The following is a 23,825-nucleotide window of genomic DNA, read 5'->3' on the forward strand; positions in this document are numbered from 1 at the left end:
AAGCAATATGGGTCTGTCGCCAGATGAATAGATGAAAAAGATACAGTATGTATACAAGATGGAACACCACTCAGCCATAAAAAGAATGAGGTCTTATAAATTGTGACAACACGGGGTGCCTGGGTGGCTCAGTGGGTTAAAGCCTCTGCCTTCAGCTCAGGTCATGATCCTAGGGTCCTGGGATCCAGCCCCACATGGGGCTCTCTGCTTGGCAGGAACCCTGCTTCCTCCTCTCTCTTTCTGCCTGCCTCTCTGCCTACTTGTGATCTCTGTCTGTCAAATAAATAAATAAAATCTTTTAAATAAATAAATTGTGACAACACATATGGATCTTGATGATATTATACAAAATGAAGTAAGTCAGACAGAGAAAGACAGATACCATATGATCTCACTTAAATGTGGGATCTAAAAATCAAAACAAATGAATAGACAAACAAATAAAAAAATATGTAAATATAGAGAACAAACTGGTGGTTGCCAGTGGGCAGGATGGTGGGGAGATGGGTGAAATAGTTTAAGGGGATTAAGAGGTACAAACTTCTACTTATAAAATATGTAAGTCATGGGGCGCCTGGGTGGCTCAGTGGGTTACAGCCTCTGTCTTCGGCTCAGGTCATGATCCCAGGGTCCTGGGATCGAGCCCCACGTTTGCTCCGTGGGGAGCCTGCTTCTTCCCCTCTCTCTCTCTCTGCCTGCCTCTCTGCCTACTTGTGATCTCTCTCTCTCTCTGTGTCAAATAAATAAAATCTTTTAAAAAAATATGTAAGTCATGGGGATATAAAGTATAAGGAACCTGGTCAATAATACTATAAAGTGTAATAGCTTTATATTGTGACAGATGGTCACTTACCATGATGATCACTGTGTAATGTATATAGATGTCAAACCATGATGCTATATACCTGAAATTAATACATTAATTCATGTCAACTATACTTCAATAAAAATAATTAATTAGGAAAAGAAGTCAGACCCACAAAAATGTACATATCAGGGGCCTGGGTGGCTCAGTGGGTTAAGCCTCTGCCTTCAGCTCAGGTCACAATCTCAGGGTCTTGGGATGGAGCCCCTCATCGGGCTCTCTGCTCAGCGGGGAGCCTGTTCCCCACCCCCCGCCTGCCTCTCTGCTTACTTATGATCTCTGTCTGTCAAATAAATAAATAAAATCTAAAATAAAATTTAAAAAATGTGCATATCATATGGTTCCATTAAATAAAGTGCAATGTAGAAAAATTAATCTAGACTGTTCAAAAGTCAGAATCATGGGTACTTGGAAGTGGGTGGAGTCATGTCTGGAAAGAAGCATGAGGGTCTTGTGATGTGCCTGCTTATGAATGTGCTTCCCACAAGTTTGTCCAGTTTGTGAAAATATATTGAGCTGTACACTTGCATGTGCATATATATTTCTCTATGAAAACTGTATTTCAATTAAATTTAGTATTAAAAAATGAAATGCTATAACAATTGTGTCTGTTCAATTTATATATTGTTTTTCATGTTAACTTTATGATAATGAACAGCTACGTGTAATTAATAACAGCACTATCATCTTTCTGCAGAATTTTTTTTAATAAATTAACTAGCGACTCATTTGTAAAACACACAGCAAAAATCTAGTTCTTCTACAAAATGGGTTGAGTAGGGTTTTCATAGCATTGCGGTAGCAATATGATAGTTATGTCATTTATTTTTTGGATAGGCTTAACTGTATTAGCACACCTGAAAATTGCAGAATAAATATTCTATATTCCACTTTAGAAAGGCATTTTATTACACAAACATTAAAATCCACTCCTTCAGATAATAAAACAAAGGTAACTGAATTTGCAACCATTTGAGGTTTAATGTCAGAACTTTGTTCTTAAAATGAAAAGTATATAGACTCAGAATTATCTTTGAAAGGTCCTGAGTAGTGTGGCATACCAGAGAAGGAATTACAACTCAGTCTGTACAAGATATATGGCTTTTCCTCTATCATTAATTCAATCATTTTCCTTCCTATTTAGCATGAGATAAAGAAGCTGGCTTGCATTTATAGCCATATTATTAAGGGGTGACAAAACTACCAGAAACATACCAGCCCCACATACATCTGGGAGCTCTAATGACCTGAGGTAATAGATTTATAGTTCAGAGTTCCTGTAAAATGCATGCTCACTGGATAAAAGGGCAAGGTGGATTATCCATAGTATTTTAATTATTTTCTCTTTCATTCTCTCTTATCTTCCCTCCCTGACCCCAATGCAGCACACCAATATGGGAATTCACAAAAATTAATCCCAGATATGGCACTGTATTGTACTATGGAAAGGTCTGAATTTTATAGTCACACAAATCTGGAATTAGTGGCTGGATCTGCCACTTACTGTCAACTGATGACACTTAGTGTACTTGTCTGGAAAATAGGAATGATATCGATCTTATATTGTCATACTAAAAATGAAAGGTAGGGCGCCTGGGGTGGCTCACTTGGCTAAGCACCTGCCTTCAGGTCAAGTCACGATCCCAGGGTCCTGGGATTGAGCCCCACATCAGGCTCCCTGCTCAGTGGAAAGTCTGCTTCTCCCTCCGCCTGCCACTCTCCCTGCTTGTGCTCTGTCTCTCTCTTTCTGTCAAATAAATAAATAAAATCTTTTTTTAAAAAGTAAATGTATGTAAAATATCTTATGAGTTGTAGAGTATTTGGCATATAATGAGTGCTCAATAAATGACAGCTATTATTACTGTGTTACAAGAAGGTGAAAGCAAATAAACGTTATGAAATTACTATGATACATTCTTAAACCAAAGTTTAACGTTACTCTTTTTCGAATTGGAGAAATATGTTTTTACTTTAAGAATATATACATTTCACCCAACCCAGCATCCTTGGTCCAAAGCTCAAAACCATGTGGCCAAGGTGGTTTCCTTTTTAGGATCCATGCCCCTGGCATAATGGCTTTGAAGGCCGTCCACAAGGAAGTGGAGTCTATTTCCCCAGGGCGAGGCATCGGAGCCGACTTATGGCATGCTTGGCCAACAAAATGCAGCAACAGAAGCGAGTGCCACACTAGGTTTGGGCTTAAAGAGGTCACGTGAGCTCACTTTGTATCTTTGGGGACTCTGTTTTGGCCATGAGAACAACCTCAGAAAGAAGAGGGACAATATAGGTAGGAGGCCCTCCAGCTAACTCTACCAGTTGAGGTTCCAGACATGTGCAGGACCCCAAACTCATGAGCAGATCCAGCCTACCATTTTCCTTGGCCACTCCTGAATGACTGCAAACACATGAGGGTGACCCGCACGTTAGAACTGCCCAGCAGAATTAGGAGCCAAATAAATGCTCATTATTTTAAGTCATTGTTATGGGTGGTTTTTTACTCAACCATATCTACTTGCTAAAGACCATATGTTTTCTCATCAGTTCTTCAAAATTTTCTTTTAAACTAAGAGCATTAGTTGCCTTTGGAGGTTCAGTAGAGTATAGTATCCCTGTATATTATTTAATACGATCAGACATCCCTTAAGATTCCTGTGAGACGGGGCGCCTGGGTGGCTCAGTGGGTTAAGCCGCTGCCTTCGGCTCAGGTCATGATCTCAGGGTCCTGGGATAGAGTCCCGCATCGGGCTCTCTGCTCAGCGAGAAGCCTGCTTCTTCCCTCTCTCTCTCTCTCTGCCTTCCTCTCCGTCTACTTGTGATCTCTCTCTGTCAAATAAATAAATAAAATCTTTAAAAAAAAAATTCCTGTGAGACATACGTATACACAAACTTACAGTTGGTTTTATAAAAATTCTTTATTGACTTCAGAATCTTCTAGATTTCTTTTTCAGTGTAGTCCCAGTAGACCTACATGGCAAAGTCAATACTTAGACCCTAATTATCATTATGCTCTGGTCATTTTCTGTCACATTATACACACTCACACACACACACACACACACACACACACAGACATGATTCTCACCACGGTGTTGAGGTAAGTGATCTATTTCAGACTTGCTGTATAATTAGGAGACATCTGATTGAGAAGATCAGCTTTAATATCAGCTTAGTATAGTTGTATGAAGGAAGGCACTTTTAAACTTTTTTTCATTTTTTAAGATTTTATTTATTTATTAGAGAGATAGAAAGAGAGCACAAGTAGGCAGAGCAGCTGTCAGAGGAAGAAGGAGAAGCAGGCTCTCCACCAAGCAGGGAGCCGCATGTGGGGCTTGATCCCAGGACCTGGAGATCACGACCGGAGCCGAAGGACGACACCCAAACGACTGAGCCACCCAGGCACCCCTTAAACTTCTTTTAAATTTATTTATTTATTTTAAAAGATTTTATTTATTTATTTGACAGACAGAGATCACGAGCAGGCAGAGAGGCAGGCAGAGAGAGAGAGAGGGAAGCAGGCTCCCTGATGAGCAGAGAGCCCGATGTGGGACTCAATCCCAGGACCCTGCGATCACGACCTGAGCCGAAGGCAGAGGCTTTAACCCACTGAGTCACCCAGGCGCCCTTCTTTTTAAATTTAAATAAGTACATACAGTGAAAATTAAATTCATCTTCCTCCCCTGACTCATTCTAAAGACAATCTCGTTGCCAATTTCTTATGCATCCATTCAGAGATATCAAATCTGTTTGTATACATAATGTATATGTATACACAAAATTTTGTGTGTGTGCATTTGTGTGTATGTATGTATACTTGTTCCCCTCCTTGCTCCTTTGCATTTTACAGTTTATCTTAGAAATCACTTCATATCAATAAATACAGATTTTAAGACAGACCTGAAGCAAGACAAGCCAACTCTAGGTACACAGCAGTTACTGCTGCTGAGTAACTGGGAAGGTATGCCAACTGGTGTCTAGAAGACTGTTAGTTTCCAATTTTCTATTTAACTTCCGATTTTTCTTAAGGATTTATTTATTTATTTGAGAGAGAGAGTGGGGAGGCAAAGGAGAGGGAGGATCTCAAGCAGACTCCCGGCTGAGCACGGAACCTGAGGTGAGGTTCAATCTCACAACCCTGAGATCATGATCTGAGCCAAAAATCAACAGTCAGGCATTCAACCCACTGAGCCACAGGCACACCCCTCCCCAATTTTTTTATTCCTTTCATTGAAGAGAGAGATAGGGTATGAGTGCCAGAAAATTAGAGATCATTGGAGACTGTTTACTGCTCCTCTCCTTAAACGACATTTGATGAAATCATGGTATGGATTTAGCCCAATCAGTAGTCACTGATTTAAATAAAATAAGCCCCAGAATTTGAAAGAACAGAGAAAATTCAGCTTCAGCTTGGATCAAGTTCTTTTGAGTGTGTAATTACTTAAAACACACACACACACATTGAGTGACTTAATAATATTAGTGAGTCTTATATTTTCTATGTATGCCCATGTAGGAAATCAGTCTATATCCTTAAAAGAAAATCAGATGCTAAGGAAAGCATCTGTGCTACCAAATGCCAGATTGTGTGATTTATACACCCAAAACCCAGAAATGATTAGATCATATAGGAGGTGATGGTGCAGATACGAGTCCTGAGTTCAAAAACAAGGCCATATTTACTCAGAAGTCAAGTTTATACAATTAAGAACTCTGCATTTTTCATAGGAATGCTTGTGGCTTGATGACCACCCTTTTAAAAACTCCCCTTAAAAACAGTGTAAGTACACCACAAATGCATCTAAATTCCTTTTAACACAGAAAAACATCAGTGATACAGTTTTTAAACTCTTCTCAGGCTGTATTGCATCACATATGGAAGACATATAGGCTGCTTGGTATTTTCTTTTGTTTGTTCATCAGTCAGTTGATTTTCCTGTTACCACCAAATTCAGATGACACTCGTTAAGTCCTACCTAAGTCCTAAAAACATAAAGTCAATAAAATATTAGCAATTTATTATAAGAAATTGAATCTGCAATTCTTTTTTTTTTAAGATTTTATTTATTTATTTGACAGACAGAGACCACAAGCAGGCAGAGAGGCAGGCAGAGAAGCAGTCTCCCTGCTGAGCAGAGAGTGCAATTCTCTTTTTAAAGAATCAGATTACATTTCAGATTCATTTTTCTACCATAAAAATTTCAAAGTGCTTAAAATTTAGAACACTTTTTTAGCGATGTTATAGGAACTAAGGTGGGAGAAAGAAGGGGAGGGGAGGCAGAAGTAAAGGAAACATGGAGGAAGAGAGGGAGAGGGAAGGAAGGAGAAAGAAGAAGGGAAGAGGAAGTGTGGAGCAGGATGCAGGTAGGAAGGAAAAGAGGAAAAGGAAGAAGGGAGAGAACCAAGAACCCTTACTTTCTAAACCAGCAATTCCATGAAGTAGTAATTTATTAGAGAGAGACCCTTAGCTTACTTCTGACGACTAGTGGATATTCTTATCTGAACTTTAAATTGGAAGATTATTGTGTACTCTGGCTTTATTACAGAAGTGAAGCAGCCAGCCCATTTTCTTAGAACACTCACAAATAGGCTTCAGAGAATTATATGCTGAAGACACGGTGACTGCTACAAAAATAAACAAAAGCTTTTGGTTTATTTCTCATTAGATGAAAGCCTATAAAACACTGAATGTTTCAAGAGAGAACTCTGATATAAAAACTCTGTTTAAGAAAACATTAACTTGTACATCTGGAGAGGTAAGGGAGGGATACGGTTCACACTACTTTTTCCCCTCTATTTTATTTTCTCTTCCTGATAATTCTGGGAATAACATCATGTCCTGTATTCATCCAGTTACTGTTAATGCTCTGAACTTCTTGTTCTTGCCTGGCAGGGCTCCATCAATCCACAATCTTTCTACTACTAAATCTATTTCTCAGTATAGGTCACTTGAGTCAAAATCACTCAGTTATGGATAAAATATAACCCTCCACTAGGGGGACATATTTTTATCTCAACATTCGAAGAGTTGCCTTCTTAACATTCGCCAGTGTTAACACAGGTTACACTCATAATTCTTTTAGAGGAGACTATAATTTAGAAATCTGCTCTACCCTTAATAATTAGGCATAACTTCTATTAATATAAAATGAGAATTATGTGACTTATAGGTGGCAAGATCAGACCCCTTTGTTTAAACTAATGGTGAAAGTTATGACTTTTCCATATTGTGAAAGACTCCTCTGAAACATATCAGCATTTAAGATAATGCCATTAAAAAAAAAGAAAAGAAAAGAAAATGCCATTTACCCTCAATGTTGTTGCTTAAAACCTAAATGGCGAAAAAAAAAAATATTCAAAGCTCTACATCAAGCCTGTATATTGTTGGTGTCATTTACTCCTCTTATCCTTTGTTTTAGATAATGGCTTACATTTCAAAGCAAAGGAGAGTCACTTCACTAGTATACAATTGACCACAAATAATAGATTCATTTTTTTCTTATTATCACTAATTTCTGATTACCAAAGGTCCAGGTGTAACCTTTACCCCAAATCCCACCTTTTATTTAAGTCACTATAAAAGCAGACTATATTACATATTTAAAAGAATTAAATGCAAATTTGGTTATATTGAATGTTTAACAAAGACCATAATACCAAGACAATTCATATCAAAACCTAAATTTTTATAATATTGAAAAACTCACTGCATATCCAAGTGGCATATTATAGATATTATTTAGGAATTTGTTAACTTTAAGTCCTAAGGTTTTCCTGTTAATACACAAATGAACCATATCACCTATTTTAAAAACTAACAATAAATACAGTACCCCCAGTTGGGCTGATGAAATTATCAGATGCCTCATGACAATAGTTCATTCAGATCAAGAACATTTTTTTTTTTTTTAAACAAACCCATATGTGGAATTCAAGGGTTAAGGTGGGGGGATTCGGGCAAATGAAAACCCAAACAGATCCCTGAGACACTAAAATGTATAATATACACCAACTAATGTGTTTTACTCTTAGAAAAGCACACTCACTAATGACTTAATTACTCATATATTTTTTAAAGATTTATTTATTTATTTGAGGGAGAGAGAAAGAGCAAGTGAGCAAGGGGAGGAGGAGAGGGAGAGAATCTCAAGCAGACTCCTTGCTAAGCAGGGAGCCCAATGCAGGGCTTGGTCTCACCACCCAGCAGTCATGACCTGAGCTGAAATCAAGTCAAACACTTAACCAACTGAGCCACCCAGGCGCCCCACACTTTACTGTTATTTTAGACACACTTTGAATAATTTTAGTTATTTCATTTCTTGGTACATAGGCTATAATAAAAAAATAAGAAAGAAAAGGGAAGCTAAGACACACTTTCAGCAAGACGAAAAATAATATAGCAACTGACACAAGTATTCAAAAAGTCCAGCTTGCTGGGATTAGTAAGGGCATCTCAAGACACCACTGTTGTCCACATGATTCAATAATAGCATAAAAAGATAACCCTAAGCTATATTACACAAAACACAAAATTGTGTTCAAAATACTATTTAAGATGGCAAAGAAAGCTATAATTCATTGTAGAAACTCTTTCATTTTATGGCTAAGTTTTTGTTGTTATTGTCAACGTTTTACTTGCAGAGGAGATAACTATAATTACCTAAACCAGTCACCTGTGAGAACCCAGATGTCCCAATATCATCAGGCAAACAAGGTTATTATGTGGGCTTGGTTATGCACAACCGAGAATTGATTTTATTTGACCCACATTGAGCCCCTATCCAAAGCAAAACACATGTTAAGGAAGATGCACTGGGAATGCATGACCTTATGGTATGTCCTACCGAAATTTCTCATCCATTCAATTTAATTAACTCATTGTTCCCGTCACTCATGACAATGGCCGTGAGAAACTTTCTAAGACTATCTTTTATATACCCCTCCTCACCCTATCGAAACACAACTTCAACAAAGAAAATGGGTGTGACCATAGTGACAGCAAACAGTTGGATAGACCTTGCTAAGCTTCAGGCACTCTTCTAAGCCCTTTACAGATAGTACTTCATTTAATCCTTACAACCTTCTTGCAAAACAGGGACAATTATCACCCTAAACTTAGAGATGAGGAAACAGACACAGAGAAATTAGGAAACTTACTTGGGGTCTCACAGCCAATAAGCAGCAGAACTGGGAATCAAATGCCATCATTTCCTAAGAAAAGTAAATTATCAGCATACTCATGAATAAGGATTTTTTAAAGAATATAATTGAAGTACATTAAGTATGATGAGCGTCAATTATCTTAGCTTCAGAACTAGCAACATGGCATGTCTACATTTAAGTAAACATTTGAAACCCTCCAAAATTTTTCATGGTTTGTTCCCAAAGACTGGCCAAGCATGTGTGTATGCACTGCTTATATCCAGTTCAAATGCTTATATCCAGTTCAAATGCAAACTGACAACAATGGGCCTGACAACTTCTAGCAAGAAGTATCACATAGCCTCGTATGCAATGGGCTAAGAATATTTTCTTTTAAATCTGGTGTATCATGAAATAAACAAAATTTGTCATTCATCACTACTGGATCCTAAGAATTAATATTTCAAACAAACAACAAAAAAACAAGCCAGATGAGATGAAAATGATGTTGTGCATGAAAAAATATTCTTGCTAAAATCAAACTTTGCAAGACTGGATTCTTTTGGTTGCAAATGGTTGTAAATTCATATCAAACTAATGTTGGCAAAAAGAATGTGGAGGAAATATTTTATTCACTCATAAAACTGCAAAGTCAAGATATTCAGCTGATTCCAGAAGCTCAGTGTCCCTAGGGCTCTGCTAAACTTAGCTTCCCACTCTTCTGCCATGGGGAAGGCTGCTGCCTCTGGCTAACTTTTCCACAAAAAACGCACAGAAAACAGCAATGAATAACCCCAACACTGCGTGATTAGGTCACAGTAAGTTTCTAATTAGCCTGGCTTGGATCAAGGGCCCATCCCAATTTAATCACCAAAGCACAGAGACCAAATATCATGACTGGATCTGCCAGAGGGTTTGGTTGGGATTATCTGCCAAACCAAGACCTCATTGACTGGGTAAAGGACAATTGCCCAAAAGAAAAAATATGTTTAGTTACCTGAAGAAAGGGAAGATATGCTGGACAGGCAGAAACATCTTCTGACCCCTACCATCTTGATGTCTATTTCTCCTCGGGAAGAGCACAGATTTCATGAAGATTACAACTAATTGGTACTGAGGGCGAATTATGGGTCAAGCAGTCTGATAAACATTTCACATGCCTTACTTCATTTAATCCTTACAACAGTCTCGAGGTAGACATTACTGTTATTGTTTCCAGGAACAGTACACAAACTATGCATCAATTCACCTATACCTGCTGTTTACACCAGGACTCTCCTGCTCTGGCCTATGACCCTTTTGATTGATTAAATCCCATGCACATCAGTTGATGTGTTTTGAATGACCAATCTTGGTTATTTCCAATACTTGAAAAGGAAATGGAGTCTGATAATTAAGAAAAGTAAAATCAGGAGCTATGAACCCTGAGTAAGATAGTAAGTGTTTTTCATGATTAGTGATTAGTGTTTATTATATTAGAGACTAAACATGACAAATACTATAAATTCATTATACTTTAATTGCTTAAGAGCTTCACTGAGGTATAATTTGCACATAATAAAATGCACCAGTTTTAAGTGTATAGTCTTACAAGTTTCACCCCAAAATACAGCCTTATAACTACCACCCACCTAACACAGAAAATATTTTCCCCATTTCAGTAAGTTTTCTCTCACCCTGTTTCAAACAATCTCCTCCCCTCACCCTTGGCAACCAACAACCAAAACTGTTTTGTATTTTCTAGAATTTCTTTTGAATGGCACCGTGAAGTATATATTCTTCTATATCTGAGTTCTTTCATTCAGCACATAACTTGGAGAGTTATCTACGTTATTGCATATATCAGTAATTTGCTCCTTTTTCTTGCTGAATAGTATTCTCTAACTTTTAGATGTCACAAATAATGCTGCTATACATATTCTTAGAAGCACCATGAATCCTAGGTAGACTTATGTTTCATGTTTTGGGGGAGTAGATAACTGGAAAAGAGCCAATAAGTCATAAGTGTAAGTGTCTATTTTACTTTATAGGAAACTAACAACTTGTTTTCCAAAGTGACTATAACATTCTTGCATTTCCATCAGCAATGAATTAGAGTTTCATTAGCTCCACTTCCTTACAAAGAATTAATATCAGTCTTTTTAATTTTGGCCATTCTAGTATGTGTCCAGTGGTTTTTCTTTGTTAATTTAATTTTCAAATGGCCAGTAACATGGAGTGTTTCCAATGTGCTTGTTGGTCACCATGTCTCTTCCTCACTGAAGTGTCTGGTCCAATTTTTGCCCATTTTATTGTTGAGTTGTATGTTTTCTAAGTTCTTCATGTAGGATACAAGTTCTTAGATATATGACTTTGTAAATATTTCTACCAATCTGTCAATTACCTTTCTTTTTTCTTGAGTCTTTCGAAAAGAAATTGTTTTTAAATTTTAAAGAAGTCCAATTTATCAATTTTTCCTTTTTTATACTCTATGCTTTTCATATCATACTTAATAAATTTTTGGTTGAACCAAGAACACAAAGATAAAAATGTTTTTCCTGTTTCTGTCCAGAAGTTTTATCATTTCAGATCTTACATTTAGGCTTATGATTCATTACCATTTAATTTGTGAGTGGTATAAAGTAAGGGCTGAGATTCCCTCCTTTCCCATACATATATCCAATTATATTATTTTCTGTGGTTGTAGAAAATTGACACCAATATATTGGTTTAAAACAACACAAATTTATTATCTCACAGTTCAACATAAATCTCAGTGAATCAAAATCAAGTTATTAACAAATCGTGTCCCTTTCTGGGGGCTCTGAGGGAAAATCCATTTCCTTGTCCTTTGTACCTTACAAAGGTTGTTCACATTCCTTGGCTTGTAGCCCTCTTCCTCCATCTTTAAAACCAGCAACATTAAGCCCAGTCTCTCACCATGACATCTCTCTGGTTCCCTCTTTCTCCCTTTTCCTCTATAATGCCTATGATAATATTGGGCCCACCTCAATAATGTAGTATGCTCTTCCTATGTTAAGGTCAGCTGATTAGCAAATTTAATTCCATCTGTAATTTCCATTCCTCTTTGTCATGTACCCAAACATACTCACAGGCTGAGGATTGGAATGTGGACACCCTTGGGTTGGGGAATATTATTTTACCTATCACATCAACTATACCAGGAATATTCATTGAAAAGGTTCTTCTTTCTCCCACTGAATTAACCTGGCACCTCTGTTGAAAATCAGTTGACCACATATGCATGGATTCTTTTATAGATGGTATTCTGTTTCTCTGATTTGTCTATTTTTTAATAATGACTATGGCATGTCTTGTTCACTGTAGATTTATACTAAGAATTATACCAAGACTTAAAATCAAGAGGCAACCCATGGAATGGGAGAAGATATTTGCAAATGACAGTACAGACAAAAGGCTGATATCCAGGATCTATAAAGATCTTCTCAAACTCAACACACACAAAACAGACAATCATATCAAAAAATGGGCAGAAGATATGAACAGACACTTCTCCAATGAAGACATACAAATGGCTATCAGACATATGAAAAAATGTTCATCATCACTAGCCATCAGGGAAATTCAAATTAAAAACACATTGAGATACCACCTTACACCACTCAGAATGGCCAAAATTAGCAAGACAGGAAACAACATGTGTTGGAGGGGATGTGGAGAAAGGGGAACCCTCTTACACTGTTGGTGGGAATGCAAGTTGGTGCAGCCACTTTGGAGAACAGTGTGGAGATTCCTCAAGAAATTAAAAATAGAGCTTCCCTATGACCCTACAATTGCACTACTGGGTATTTACCCCAAAGATACAGAAGTAGTGAAAAGAAGGGCCATCTGTACCCCAAAGTTCATAGCAGCAATGGCTACGGTCGCCAAACTGTGGAAAGAACCAAGATGCCCTTCAATGGACGAATGGATAAGGAAGATGTGGTCCATATACACTATGGAGTATTATGCCTCCATCAGAAAGGATGAATACCCAACTTTTGTAGCAACATGGATGGGACTGGAAGAGATTATGCTGAGTGAAATAAGTCAGAGAGAGTCAATTATCATATGGTTTCACTTATTTGCAGAACATAACAAATAACACGGAGGACATGGGGAGATGGAGAGGAGAAGGGAGTTGAGGGAAATTGGAGGGGGAGATGAACCATGAGAGACTATGGACCTTGAAAAACAACCTGAGGGTTTTGAAGGGGTGGGGGGTGGGAGGTTGGGGGAGCCAGGTGGTGGGTATTACGGAGGGCATGCATTGCATGGAGCACTAGGTGTGGTGCAAAAACAATGAATTATGTTATGTTGAAAAGAAATTTAAAAAAAAAGAAATCAAAAGGAAAAAAAAATCAAGTAGTATAAGTCCTTCACATTTATCCTTTTCCAAATTCTGTAAGCAATTCCAAGCCTTTTTTAATTCCATATAATTTCAGAAACAGTTTGTCACTTTCTACAAAATTTCAGACAGAATTTTGGTAGGAATGGAATAGAGTCGATATTGGAGAATTGACATCTTAATAACACTGAGTCTTCACTCTGTGAATATGGTATTTCTCTCTATTTTTAGTGCATCTTTAACTTATCTGAGCAATGCTTTGTGATATTTAGTATACAGATCTTACACATCAATCTTTGTTAAAACGATACCCAAGAACTCTACTTATTTTAGGTGTCACTGTAAATGCAACTGTACTTTTAATTTCATTTTACAACTGTTCATTTTTATATTAGAAGTAGAGTTCATTTTTGTATATCGCTGTCATGCTGCATAAAGTTACTTAATTTGCTAGTTCTTATAGCTTTGAAAATATATTTCTGAGGATTCTACACAGATGATACTGTCATCTGCAAATAAAGATAGTTTTCTTTCTTTCTTTTCAATATAGATGCCTCTTCTTTCTTTCTCTTGTCTTGTTGTACTGATTTGGACCTCCAGTACAACACTGTATAGAAGTGGTAAAAGCAGACATTCCTGACTCATTCAAGATTTTAGGCAGAAGATGCTCAGTCTTTAACTACATATAACGCTTACCAAAAGTATTTGTAGATGTTCTTTACCAAGTTGAAAAAGCACTTTTCTAATGCTAGTTTTATGAGGGTTTTTTTGTAGCACAAATGTATGTTAAATTTTTTCTACTGCTATGAAGATGATCAAATAACCTTTTTTTCCTTTTATTCTGTTGATGTGATATAGTCATTAATATTTGAATGTTGAACAAATCTTGAATTCCTGGGACTATCCTCTCTTCTTTGTGATTATCTTCTCTTTTATACAATGCTGAATTTAATTTGCTAAGATTATGTTAAGGATTTTTGCATCTGTATATATGTAGTCCCTTCTCTTGGAATATCTTAATCTGGCTTTGGTATCAGTGTAATACTGGCCCCCCAAAATGTGTTTGCAAGTGGACTCTCCTCTTTTTTGAAAAAGTTTGTGGAAGACTAATATACTTCCTTCACTAAATGTGGACTTCATTGGTGAAGCCACATAGTTCTCTACATTTTCTTTCCTGAACATTTTTAAATTATGAATTCAATGTCTTTAATGGACATAGGGTTATTCAGATGTTCTATCTCTTCTTGAGGCTGTTTTGGTAAAATGTATTTTTCTTTCTTTTTTTTTTTTTGAAGATTTTAATTTATTTATCCAAGAAAGAGGAAAAAGAGAACCTGAGTGAGAGATAAAGAACATGAGCAAGTGGTGGGGGGGTCAGAGAAGGAAGCAGACTCCCCACTGAACAGAGAGCCTGACGTGGGACTCAATTCCAGGACCCCAGGATCATGATCTGAGATGAAGGCAGATGCTTAACTGACTGAGACATTCAGGCAGGCACCCAGTAAAATGAACTTTTCAAGGTATTTGTCCATTTCATAGAAAGTATCAAACTTATTGGCATAAAAGTGTTCATAATATTTCCTCACATTGATTTCTGCTTTTACTTATATTATTTAATTACTTCTTACTGAATTAAATTGCTCTTTTTTGCTAGTTTCCTATGGGGCAAGTTTAGAGCTTGGGTTGACATGTTTCTTCTTTTAAGTATAAGTGATTAACCTATAAAAGTGTTGCTAAGCACTGTTTCAGCTACTTTCCACAAAACTGAATATGATTTATTTTCATTTTTATTACATTCAAAATGATTTCCATTTCTCCTTATAATTTTTTAAAAGATTTTATTTACTTATTTGAGAGAGAAAGAGAGAGAGAGAGAGAGAGAAGCAGACTCCCTGAGGAGCAGGGAGTCCAACGCAGCGCTTGATCCCAGGCCCCAGAGATCATGACCTGAGCCTAAGGCAGGTGCTTAACCAACAGAGCCACTCAGGGACCCCCATAATTTATTTTTAAAATTTAAATCTATATTTAAATTACACATATTTGGCCATTTTAGCCATTTTTAAATGTATGGTTCAGTGGCATTAAATACATTCACAAGTTGTGCAACTATTACTCTCATTCATCTCTAGGACTTTCTTATTTCCCCAAACTGATATTCTGGACCATGGATCAGTACCTCTCCATTCTCACCACCCCCTGCCCCCTGCCAGACCATGGATACCATATTCTACTACTCTCTGTCCCTATGAATTTCACTACTCTAGATATCACATATAAGTAGAATCATATAGTTGTTCTTTTCTGTCTATTCTATTATAGTTAGAGAACATCCTATGTATGATTTCAGTATTTTTATACTTATTGAAACTTCTTTTATGGCCCTGCGTTTGGTGTATCTTGGTCAATGTTCCATGTGTTCATGAAAAGAATGTATATTCTGCTGTCACAGGATAGTCTTTTTAAAAAAATATCAGTTTGGTCAAATTGGTTCCTACTGTTCAAGTCTTACTGATGTTCTATTTGTCTTGTCAACTACTGAGAGAAGAGTATTGGAGCTTCTAAATATACTTGTTAATAATTATTAAATTGTCTATTTTTTTGGTTCTGTCATTCTTTGCTTTGTGTATTGTGAAGTTATCTCATTAGGCAAATAGACTTCTATAACTATTTTATCTTCCTGTTGTATTTATATTTTTTGATTAAATATCACTGTTTCTACTCCTCCTCCTTATATTAACATCTAATATATATAAATATACTCATCCTCCTCTTGTGTTTACTATTTGAATATTACATCATTTTCCATCCTTTCATTTCCAATTTGTGTCTCTGTGTTTAAAATGCATCTCTTGGGGCGCCTGGGTGGCTCAGTGGGTTAAGCCTCTGCCTTTAGCTCAGGTCATGATCCCAAGGTCCTGGGATCGAGCCCCGCATCGGGCTCTCTGCTCAGCGGGGAGCCTGCTTCCTCCTCTCTCTCTCTGCCTGCCTCTCTGCCTACTGTGATCTCTCTCTGTCAAATAAATAAATAAAATCTTTTAAAAAAAATAAATAAATAAAATAAAATGCATCTCTTATAGACAGCATATAGTTGGATCTTTTAAAATCCAATCCAACAAGCTTTGCCTTTTAATTAGAATAGGTAATCTACTTATATTTATTGTGATTATTATATAACAACTTCAGTCTGCCATTGTGCTACTTATGTCCTATTTGTCTCTTTATGTTCCTCCCTTGTTCCTCTCTAACTCCTCTTTGGTTTTGTGGACATTTTAATCTCTATTAACTTTTAACTATGTTTCTCTGTATTTATTTTTCTTAGATGCTTGGGAATAACAACATGCATTGTTAGCTCAAAACTATTATATTTAATACTGAATTAGTACTTTTATTAGAATATCAGAGTCTTGAAACAATATAATTCCATTTACTCTCTCTCTCATGCTATTGTTTTCATATAAGTTATACCAATGTAACTTGAAACTCTACCTTTTCTGAAAAATTAAGAAGAGAAAAAAGTTACTTGTATAATATTTTATATTTCACTACATATGTATATTTTCCAGGGCCACTTATTTCTTTCCGAATATCCATGTTACCATCTGGTGTCATTTCTTTAATATAAAGAATTTCCTTTAGTATTTCTTTTTTTTTTTTTAATTTTTTTATTTTTTTTTCAGAATAACAGTATTCATAATTTTTGCACCACACCCAGTGCTCCATGCAATCCGTGCCCTCTACAATACCCACCACCTGGTGCCCCCAACCTCCCACCCCCCACCCCTTCAAAATTCTCAGATCATTTTTCAGAGTCCATAGTCTCTCATGGTTCACCTCCCCTTCCAATTTCCCTCAACTCCCTTCTCCTCTCCATCTCCCCTTGTCCTCCATGCTATTTGTTATGCTCCACAAATAAGTGAAACCATATGATAATTGACTCTCTCTGCTTGACTTATTTCACTCAGCATAATCTCTTCCAGTCCCGTCCATGTTGCTACAAAACTTGGGTATTCATCCTTTCTTTCTTTCTTTTTTTTTTTTTTTTTACAGCTTTATAAACATATATTTTTATTCCCAGGGGTACGGGTCTGCGAATCGCCAGGTTTACACACTTCACAACACTCACCATAGCACATACCCTCCCCAATATCCATAACACCACCCCCTCTCCCAATCCCCTCCCCCCATCAACCCTCAGCTTGTTTTGTGAGATTAAGAGTCACTTAGGGTTTGTCTCCCTCCCAATCCTATCTTGTTTCATTTACTCTTCTCCTACCCCCTCGACCCCCCATGTTGCATCTCCTCTCCCTCATATCAGGGAGATCATATGATATTTGTCTTTCTCCGATTGACTTATTTCGCTAAGCATGATACCCTCTAGTTCCATCCACGTCGTCGCAAATGGCAAGATTTCATTTCTTTTGATGGCTGCATAGTATTCCATTGTGTATATAGACCACATCTTCTTTATCCATTCGTCTGTAGATGGACATTTAGGTTCTTTCCATAGTTTGGCTATTGTAGACATTGCTGCTATAAACATTCGGGTGCATGTGCCCCTTCGGATCACTATGTTTGTATCTTTAGGGTAAATACCAGGCAGTGCAATTGCAGGGTCATAGGGTAGTTCTATTTTCAACATTTTGAGGAACCTCCATGCTGTTTTCCAGAGTGGTTGCACCAGCTTGCATTCCCACCAACAGTGTAGGAGGGTTCCCCTTTCTCCGCATCCTCGCCAGCATCTGTCATTTTCTGACTTGTTCATTTTAGCCATTCTGACTGGTGTGAGGTGATATCTCATGGTGGTTTTGATTTGTATTTCCCTGATGCCGAGTGATATGGAGCACTTTTTCATGTGTCTGTTGGCCATCTGGATGTCTTCTTTGCAGAAATGTCTGTTCATGTCCTCTGCCCATTTCTTGATTGGATTATTTGTTCTTTGGGTGTTGAGTTTGCTAAGTTCTTTATAGATTTTGGACACTAGCCCTTTATCTGCTATGTCATTTGCAAATATCTTCTCCCATTCTGTCAGTTGTCTTTTGGTTTTTTTAACTGTTTCCTTTGCTGTGCAAAAGCTTTTGATCTTGATAAAATCCCAAAAGTTCATTTTTGCCCTTGCTTCCCTTGCCTTTGGTGATGTTCCTAGGAAGATGTTGCTGCGGCTGAGGTCGAAGAGGTTGCTGCCTGTGTTCTCCTCGAGGATTTTGATGGATTCCTTTCTCACAATGAGATCCTTCATCCATTTTGAGTCTATTTTCGTGTGTGGTGTAAGGAAATGATCCAATTTCATTTTTCTGCATGTGGCTGTCCAATTCTCCCAACACCATTTATTGAAGAGGCTGTCTTTGTTCCATTGGACATTCTTTCCTGCTTTGTCAAAGATGAGTTGACCATAGAGTTGAGGGTCCATTTCTGGGCTCTCTATTCTGTTCCATTGATCTATGTGTCTGTTTTTGTGTCAGTACCATGCTGTCTTGATGATGACAGCTTTGTAATAGAGCTTGAAGTTCGGAATTGTGATGCCACCAACTTTGGCTTTCTTTTTCAATATTCCTTTGGCTATTCGAGGTCTTTTCTGGTTCCATATAAATTTTAGGATTATTTGTTCCATTTCTTTGAAAAAAATGGATGGTACTTTGATAGGAATTGCATTAAATGTGTAGATTGCTTTAGGTAGCATAGACATTTTCACAATATTTATTCTTCCAATCCAGGAGCATGGAACATTTTTCCATTTCTTTGTGTCTTCCTCAATTTCTTTCATGAGTACTTTATAGTTTTCTGAGTATAGATTCTTAGTCTCTTTGGTTAGGTTTATTCCTAGGTATCTTATAGTTTTGGGTGCAATTGTAAATGGATGGACTCCTTAATTTCTCTTTCTTCTGTCTTGTTGTTGGTGTAGAGAAATGCAACTGATTTCTGTGCATTGATTTTATATCCTGACACTTTACTGAATTCCTGTACAAGTTCTAGCAGTTTTGGAGTGGAGTCTTTTGGGTTTTCCACATAGAGTATCATATCATCTGCGAAGAGTGAGAGTTTGACTTCTTCTTTGCCGATTTGGATGCCTTTAATTTCCTTTTGTTGTCTGATTGCTGAGGCTAGGACTTCTAGTACTATGTTGAATAGCAGTGGTGATAACGGACATCCCTGCCGTGTTCCTGACCTTAGCGGAAAAGCTTTCAGTTTTTCTCCATTGAGAATGATATTTGCGGTGGGTTTTTCATAGATGGCTTTGATAATATTGAGGTATGTGCCCTCTATCCCTACACTTTGAAGAGTTTTGATCAGGAAGGGATGCTGTACTTTGTCAAATGCTTTTTCAGCATCTATGGAGAGTATCAGATGGTTCTTGTTCTTTCTTTTATTAATGTGTTGTATCACATTGATTGATTTGCGGATGTTGAACCAGCCTTGCAGCCCTGGAATAAATCCCACTTGGTCGTGGTGAATAATCCTTTTAATGTACTGTTGAATCCTATTGGCTAGTATTTTGGCGAGAATTTTTGCATCTGTGTTCATCAAGGATATTGGTCTGTAGTTCTCTTTTTTGATGGGATCCTTGTCTGGTTTTGGGATCAAGGTGATGCTGGCCTCATAAAATGAGTTTGGAAGTTTTCCTTCTATTGCTATTTTTTGGAACAGTTTCAGGAGAATAGGAATTAGTTCTTCTTTAAATGTTTGGTAGAATTCCCCCGGGAAGCCGTCTGGCCCTGGGCTTTTGTTTGTTTGGAGATTTTTGATGACTGTTTCAATCTCCTTACTGGTTATGGGTCTGTTCAGGCTTTCTATTTCTTCCTGGTTCAGTTGTGGTAGTTTATATGTCTCTAGGAATGCATCCATTTCTTCCAGATTGTCAAATTTGTTGGCGTAGAGTTGCTCATAGTATGTTCTTATAATTGTCTGTATTTCTTTGGTGTTCGTTGTGATCTCTCCTCTTTCATTCATGATTTTATTTATTTGGGTCCTCTCTCTTTTCTTTTTGATAAGTCTGGCCAGGGGTTTATCAATCTTATTAATTCTTTCAAAGAACCAGCTCCTAGTTTCGTTGATTTGTTCTATTGTTTTTTTGGTTTCTATTTCATTGATTTCTGCTCTGATCTTTATGATTTCTCTTCTCCTGCTGGGTTTAGGGTTTCTTTCTTGTTCTTTCTCCAGCTGCTTTAGGTGTAGGGTTAGGTTGTGTACCTGAGACCTTTCTTGTTTCTTGAGAAAGGCTTGTACCGCTATATATTTTCCTCTCAGGACTGCCTTTGTTGTGTCCCACAGATTCTGAACCGTTGTGTTTTCATTATCATTTGTTTCCATAATTTTTTTCAATTCTTCTTTAATTTCCTGGTTGACCCATTCATTCTTTAGAAGGATGCTGTTTAGTCTCCATGTATTTGGGTTCTTTCCAAATTTCCTCTTGTGATTGAGTTCTAGCTTTAGAGCATTGTGGTCTGAAAATATGCAGGGAATGATCCCAATCTTTTGATACCGGTTGAGACTTGATTTAGGACCAAGAATGTGATCTATTCTGGAGAATGTTCCATGTGCACTAGAGAAGAATGTGTATTCTGTTGCTTTGGGATGAAATGTTCTGAATATATCTGTGATGTCCATCTGGTCCAGTGTGTCATTTAAGGCCTTGATTTCCTTGTTGATCTTTTGCTTGGATGATCTGTCCATTTCAGTGAGGGGAGTGTTAAAATCCCCTACTATTATTGTATTCTTGTCGATGTGTTTCTTTGATTTTGTTATTAATTGGTTTATATAGTTGGCTGCTCCCTCGTTAGGGGCATAGATATTTAAAATTGTTAGATCTTCTTGTTGGACAGTTCCTTTGAGTATGATATACTGTCCTTCCTCATCTCTTATTATAATCTTTGGCTTAAAATCTAATTGATCTGATATAAGGATTGCCACTCCTGCTTTCTTCTGATGTCCATTAGCATGGTAAATTCTTTTCCACCCCCTGACTTTAAACCTGGAGGTGTCTTCGGGTGTAAGATGAGTTTCTTGTAGGCAACATATAGATGGTTTTTGTTTTTTTATCCATTCTGATACCCTCTGTCTTTTGATTGGGGCATTTAGCCCATTAACATTCTGGGTAATTATTGAGAGATATGAATTTAGTGCCATTGTATTGCCTGTAAGGTGACTGTTATTGTATATTGTCTCTGTTTCTTTCTGATCTACTTCTTTTAGGGTCTCTCTTTGCTTAGAGGACCTCTTTCAATATTTCCTGTAGAGCTGGTTTGGTATTTGCAAATTCTTTCAGTTTTTGTATGTCCTGGAAGCTTTTAATCTCTCCGTCTATTTTCAATGATAGCCTAGCTGGATATAGTATTCTTGGCTGCATGTTTTTCTCATTTAGTACTCTGAATATATCATGCCAGCTCTATCTGGCCTGCCAGGTCTCTGTTCATAAGTCTCCTGCCAATCTAATATTTTTACCATTGTACGTTACAGACTTCTTTTCCCAGGCTGCTTTCAGGATCTTCTCTTTGTCACTAAGACTTGTCAATTTTACTATTAGGTGACGGGGTGTAGACCTATTCTTATTGATTTTGAGGGGGGTTCTCTGAACCTCCTGGATTTTGATGCTTGTTCCCTTTGCCATATTGGGGAAATTCTCTCCAATAATTCTCTCCAATATACCTTCTGCTCCCCTCTCTGTTTCCTCTTCTTCTGGAATCCCAATTATTCTAATGTTGTTTCGTCTTATGGTGTCACTATCTCTCGAATTCTCCCCTCGTGGTCCAGTAGCTGTTTGTCCCTCTTTTGCTCAGCTTCTTTATTCTCTGTCATTTGGTCTTCTATATCGCTAATTCTTTCTTCTGCCTCATTTATCCTAGCAGTGAGAGCCTCCATTTTTGATTGCACCTCATTAATAGCTTTTTTGATTTCAACTTGGTTAGATTTTAGTTCTTTTATTACTCCAGAAAGGGCTTTTATATCTCCCGAGAAGGTTGCTTTAATATCTTCCATGCCTTTTTCAAGCCCGGCTAGAACCTTGAGAATCGTCATTCTGAACTCTATATCTGACATATTACCAATGTCTGTATTGATTAGGTCCCTAGCCTTTGGTATTGCCTCTTGTTCTTTTTTTTGTTGTGAATTTTTCCGCCTTGTCATTTTGTCCAGATAAGAGTTTATGAAGGAGCAAGTAAAATACTAAAAGGGTGGCAACAACCCCAGGAAAATATGCTTTAGCCAAATCAGAAGAGATCCCGAATTGTGAGGGGGGAGAAGGGGGATAAAAAGGGGTTCAGAAAGAAAGAAAAAAAAAACTATTAAAAAAAAGAAAGCCGATAAAGAAAAAATATAAAAAGAGGAAAAAATATATATATATTAGATAAACTATTTAAAAAACGTTAAAAAAAGAAAACGGTAAAAGTTAAAAAAAATTAGCAGAAGAAGAAAAAAAGAAAAAAAATTGAAAAAGAAAAAAAAAATTAAATTAACTGCAAGGCTAAAAAATCATGGGGAGAAAGCCATGAGTTCCGTGCTTTGCTTTCTTCTCCTCTGGAATTCCGCCGTTCTCCTTGGTAGGTGAACTTGGTCCTGGCTGGGTTTCCCGTTGATCTTCTGGGAGAGGGGCCCGTTGTAGTGATTCTCAAGCATCTTTGCCCCAGGCGGAGTTGCACCGCCCTTACCCGGGGCCGCGCTGAGTCATCCGCTCCGGTTCGCTTTCAGGAGCTTTTGTTCCCTGAGCGCTTTCTGTAGAGTCCGGAGGACGGGAATAAAGATGGCGGCCTCCCGGTCTCCGGCCCGGAGGAGCCGAGAGCCCCAGGGCCCCACTCCTCAGTGCGCCCTCAGAGAACAGCGCCAAATGACTCCCGTCACCCTGGCCTCCGGCCGCGCTCCGAGCTGACCGAGCCTGCGACCGGTTCAAGGCAACCCTGAGCTGAGAGTCACTCCTCGGCTCTGTCTCTGTAGCCGGCTTCCCCGTTCTAATACCGGTAAGCTCTGCGACACTGAGACACCCCCGATCCTTCTGCGACCCTGCGGGACCTGAGGCCGCGCTGACCCCGCCTGGGCTTCACCCCAGTTAAGCCTCTGGAGCGATGTCCCTCAGCGGAACAGACTTTTAAAAGTCCTGATTTTGCTCCGTTGCTCTGCCTCTCGCCGGGAGCCGGCCCCTCCCCCCGCGGTCTATCTTCCCTTTGCTTTGGATTCACTTCTCCGCCAGTCCTACCTTGCAGAAAGTGGTTGATTTTCTGTTTCTGGAATTGCTGTTCTTCTTCTCTTCAATCTCCCGTTGGATTTTTAGGTGTTTGCAATCTTTAGATAAGCTATTTAGCTGATCTCCCGCTACCCGAAGTAGTCTCAGCCTGCTACTTCTCCGCCATGTTGACTCTGTCCTCTAAGAGATCCATTCTATTCAGAGCTCCTTTAGTATTTCTGGTGCCAGTCTCCTAAGCAACACATTTTGTACATTTTTCTCAAGAAATTCTATTTTATCTTTATATTTGCAGAATACTTGCACTAGCA

At 37.9% G+C, this 23,825-nt stretch overlaps 1 protein-coding gene across 1 annotated transcript in view; it reads right to left on the reverse strand.

The window, feature by feature from the left end:
- TAFA1 (TAFA chemokine like family member 1) overlaps window positions 1-23,825 on the reverse strand; it is an 866,756-nt gene that overhangs the window by 578,745 nt on the left and 264,186 nt on the right. Inside the window, exon 4 of the mRNA XM_047747161.1 lies at window positions 9,017-9,070. Coding sequence (XP_047603117.1) covers window positions 9,017-9,070 — 54 coding nt within the window. The remainder of the gene's footprint in view (window positions 1-9,016; window positions 9,071-23,825) is intronic.

Source organism: Lutra lutra, chromosome 1 (genome assembly GCF_902655055.1).
Source record: "Lutra lutra chromosome 1, mLutLut1.2, whole genome shotgun sequence".
NCBI classification, from domain to species: Eukaryota; Metazoa; Chordata; class Mammalia; order Carnivora; family Mustelidae; genus Lutra; species Lutra lutra.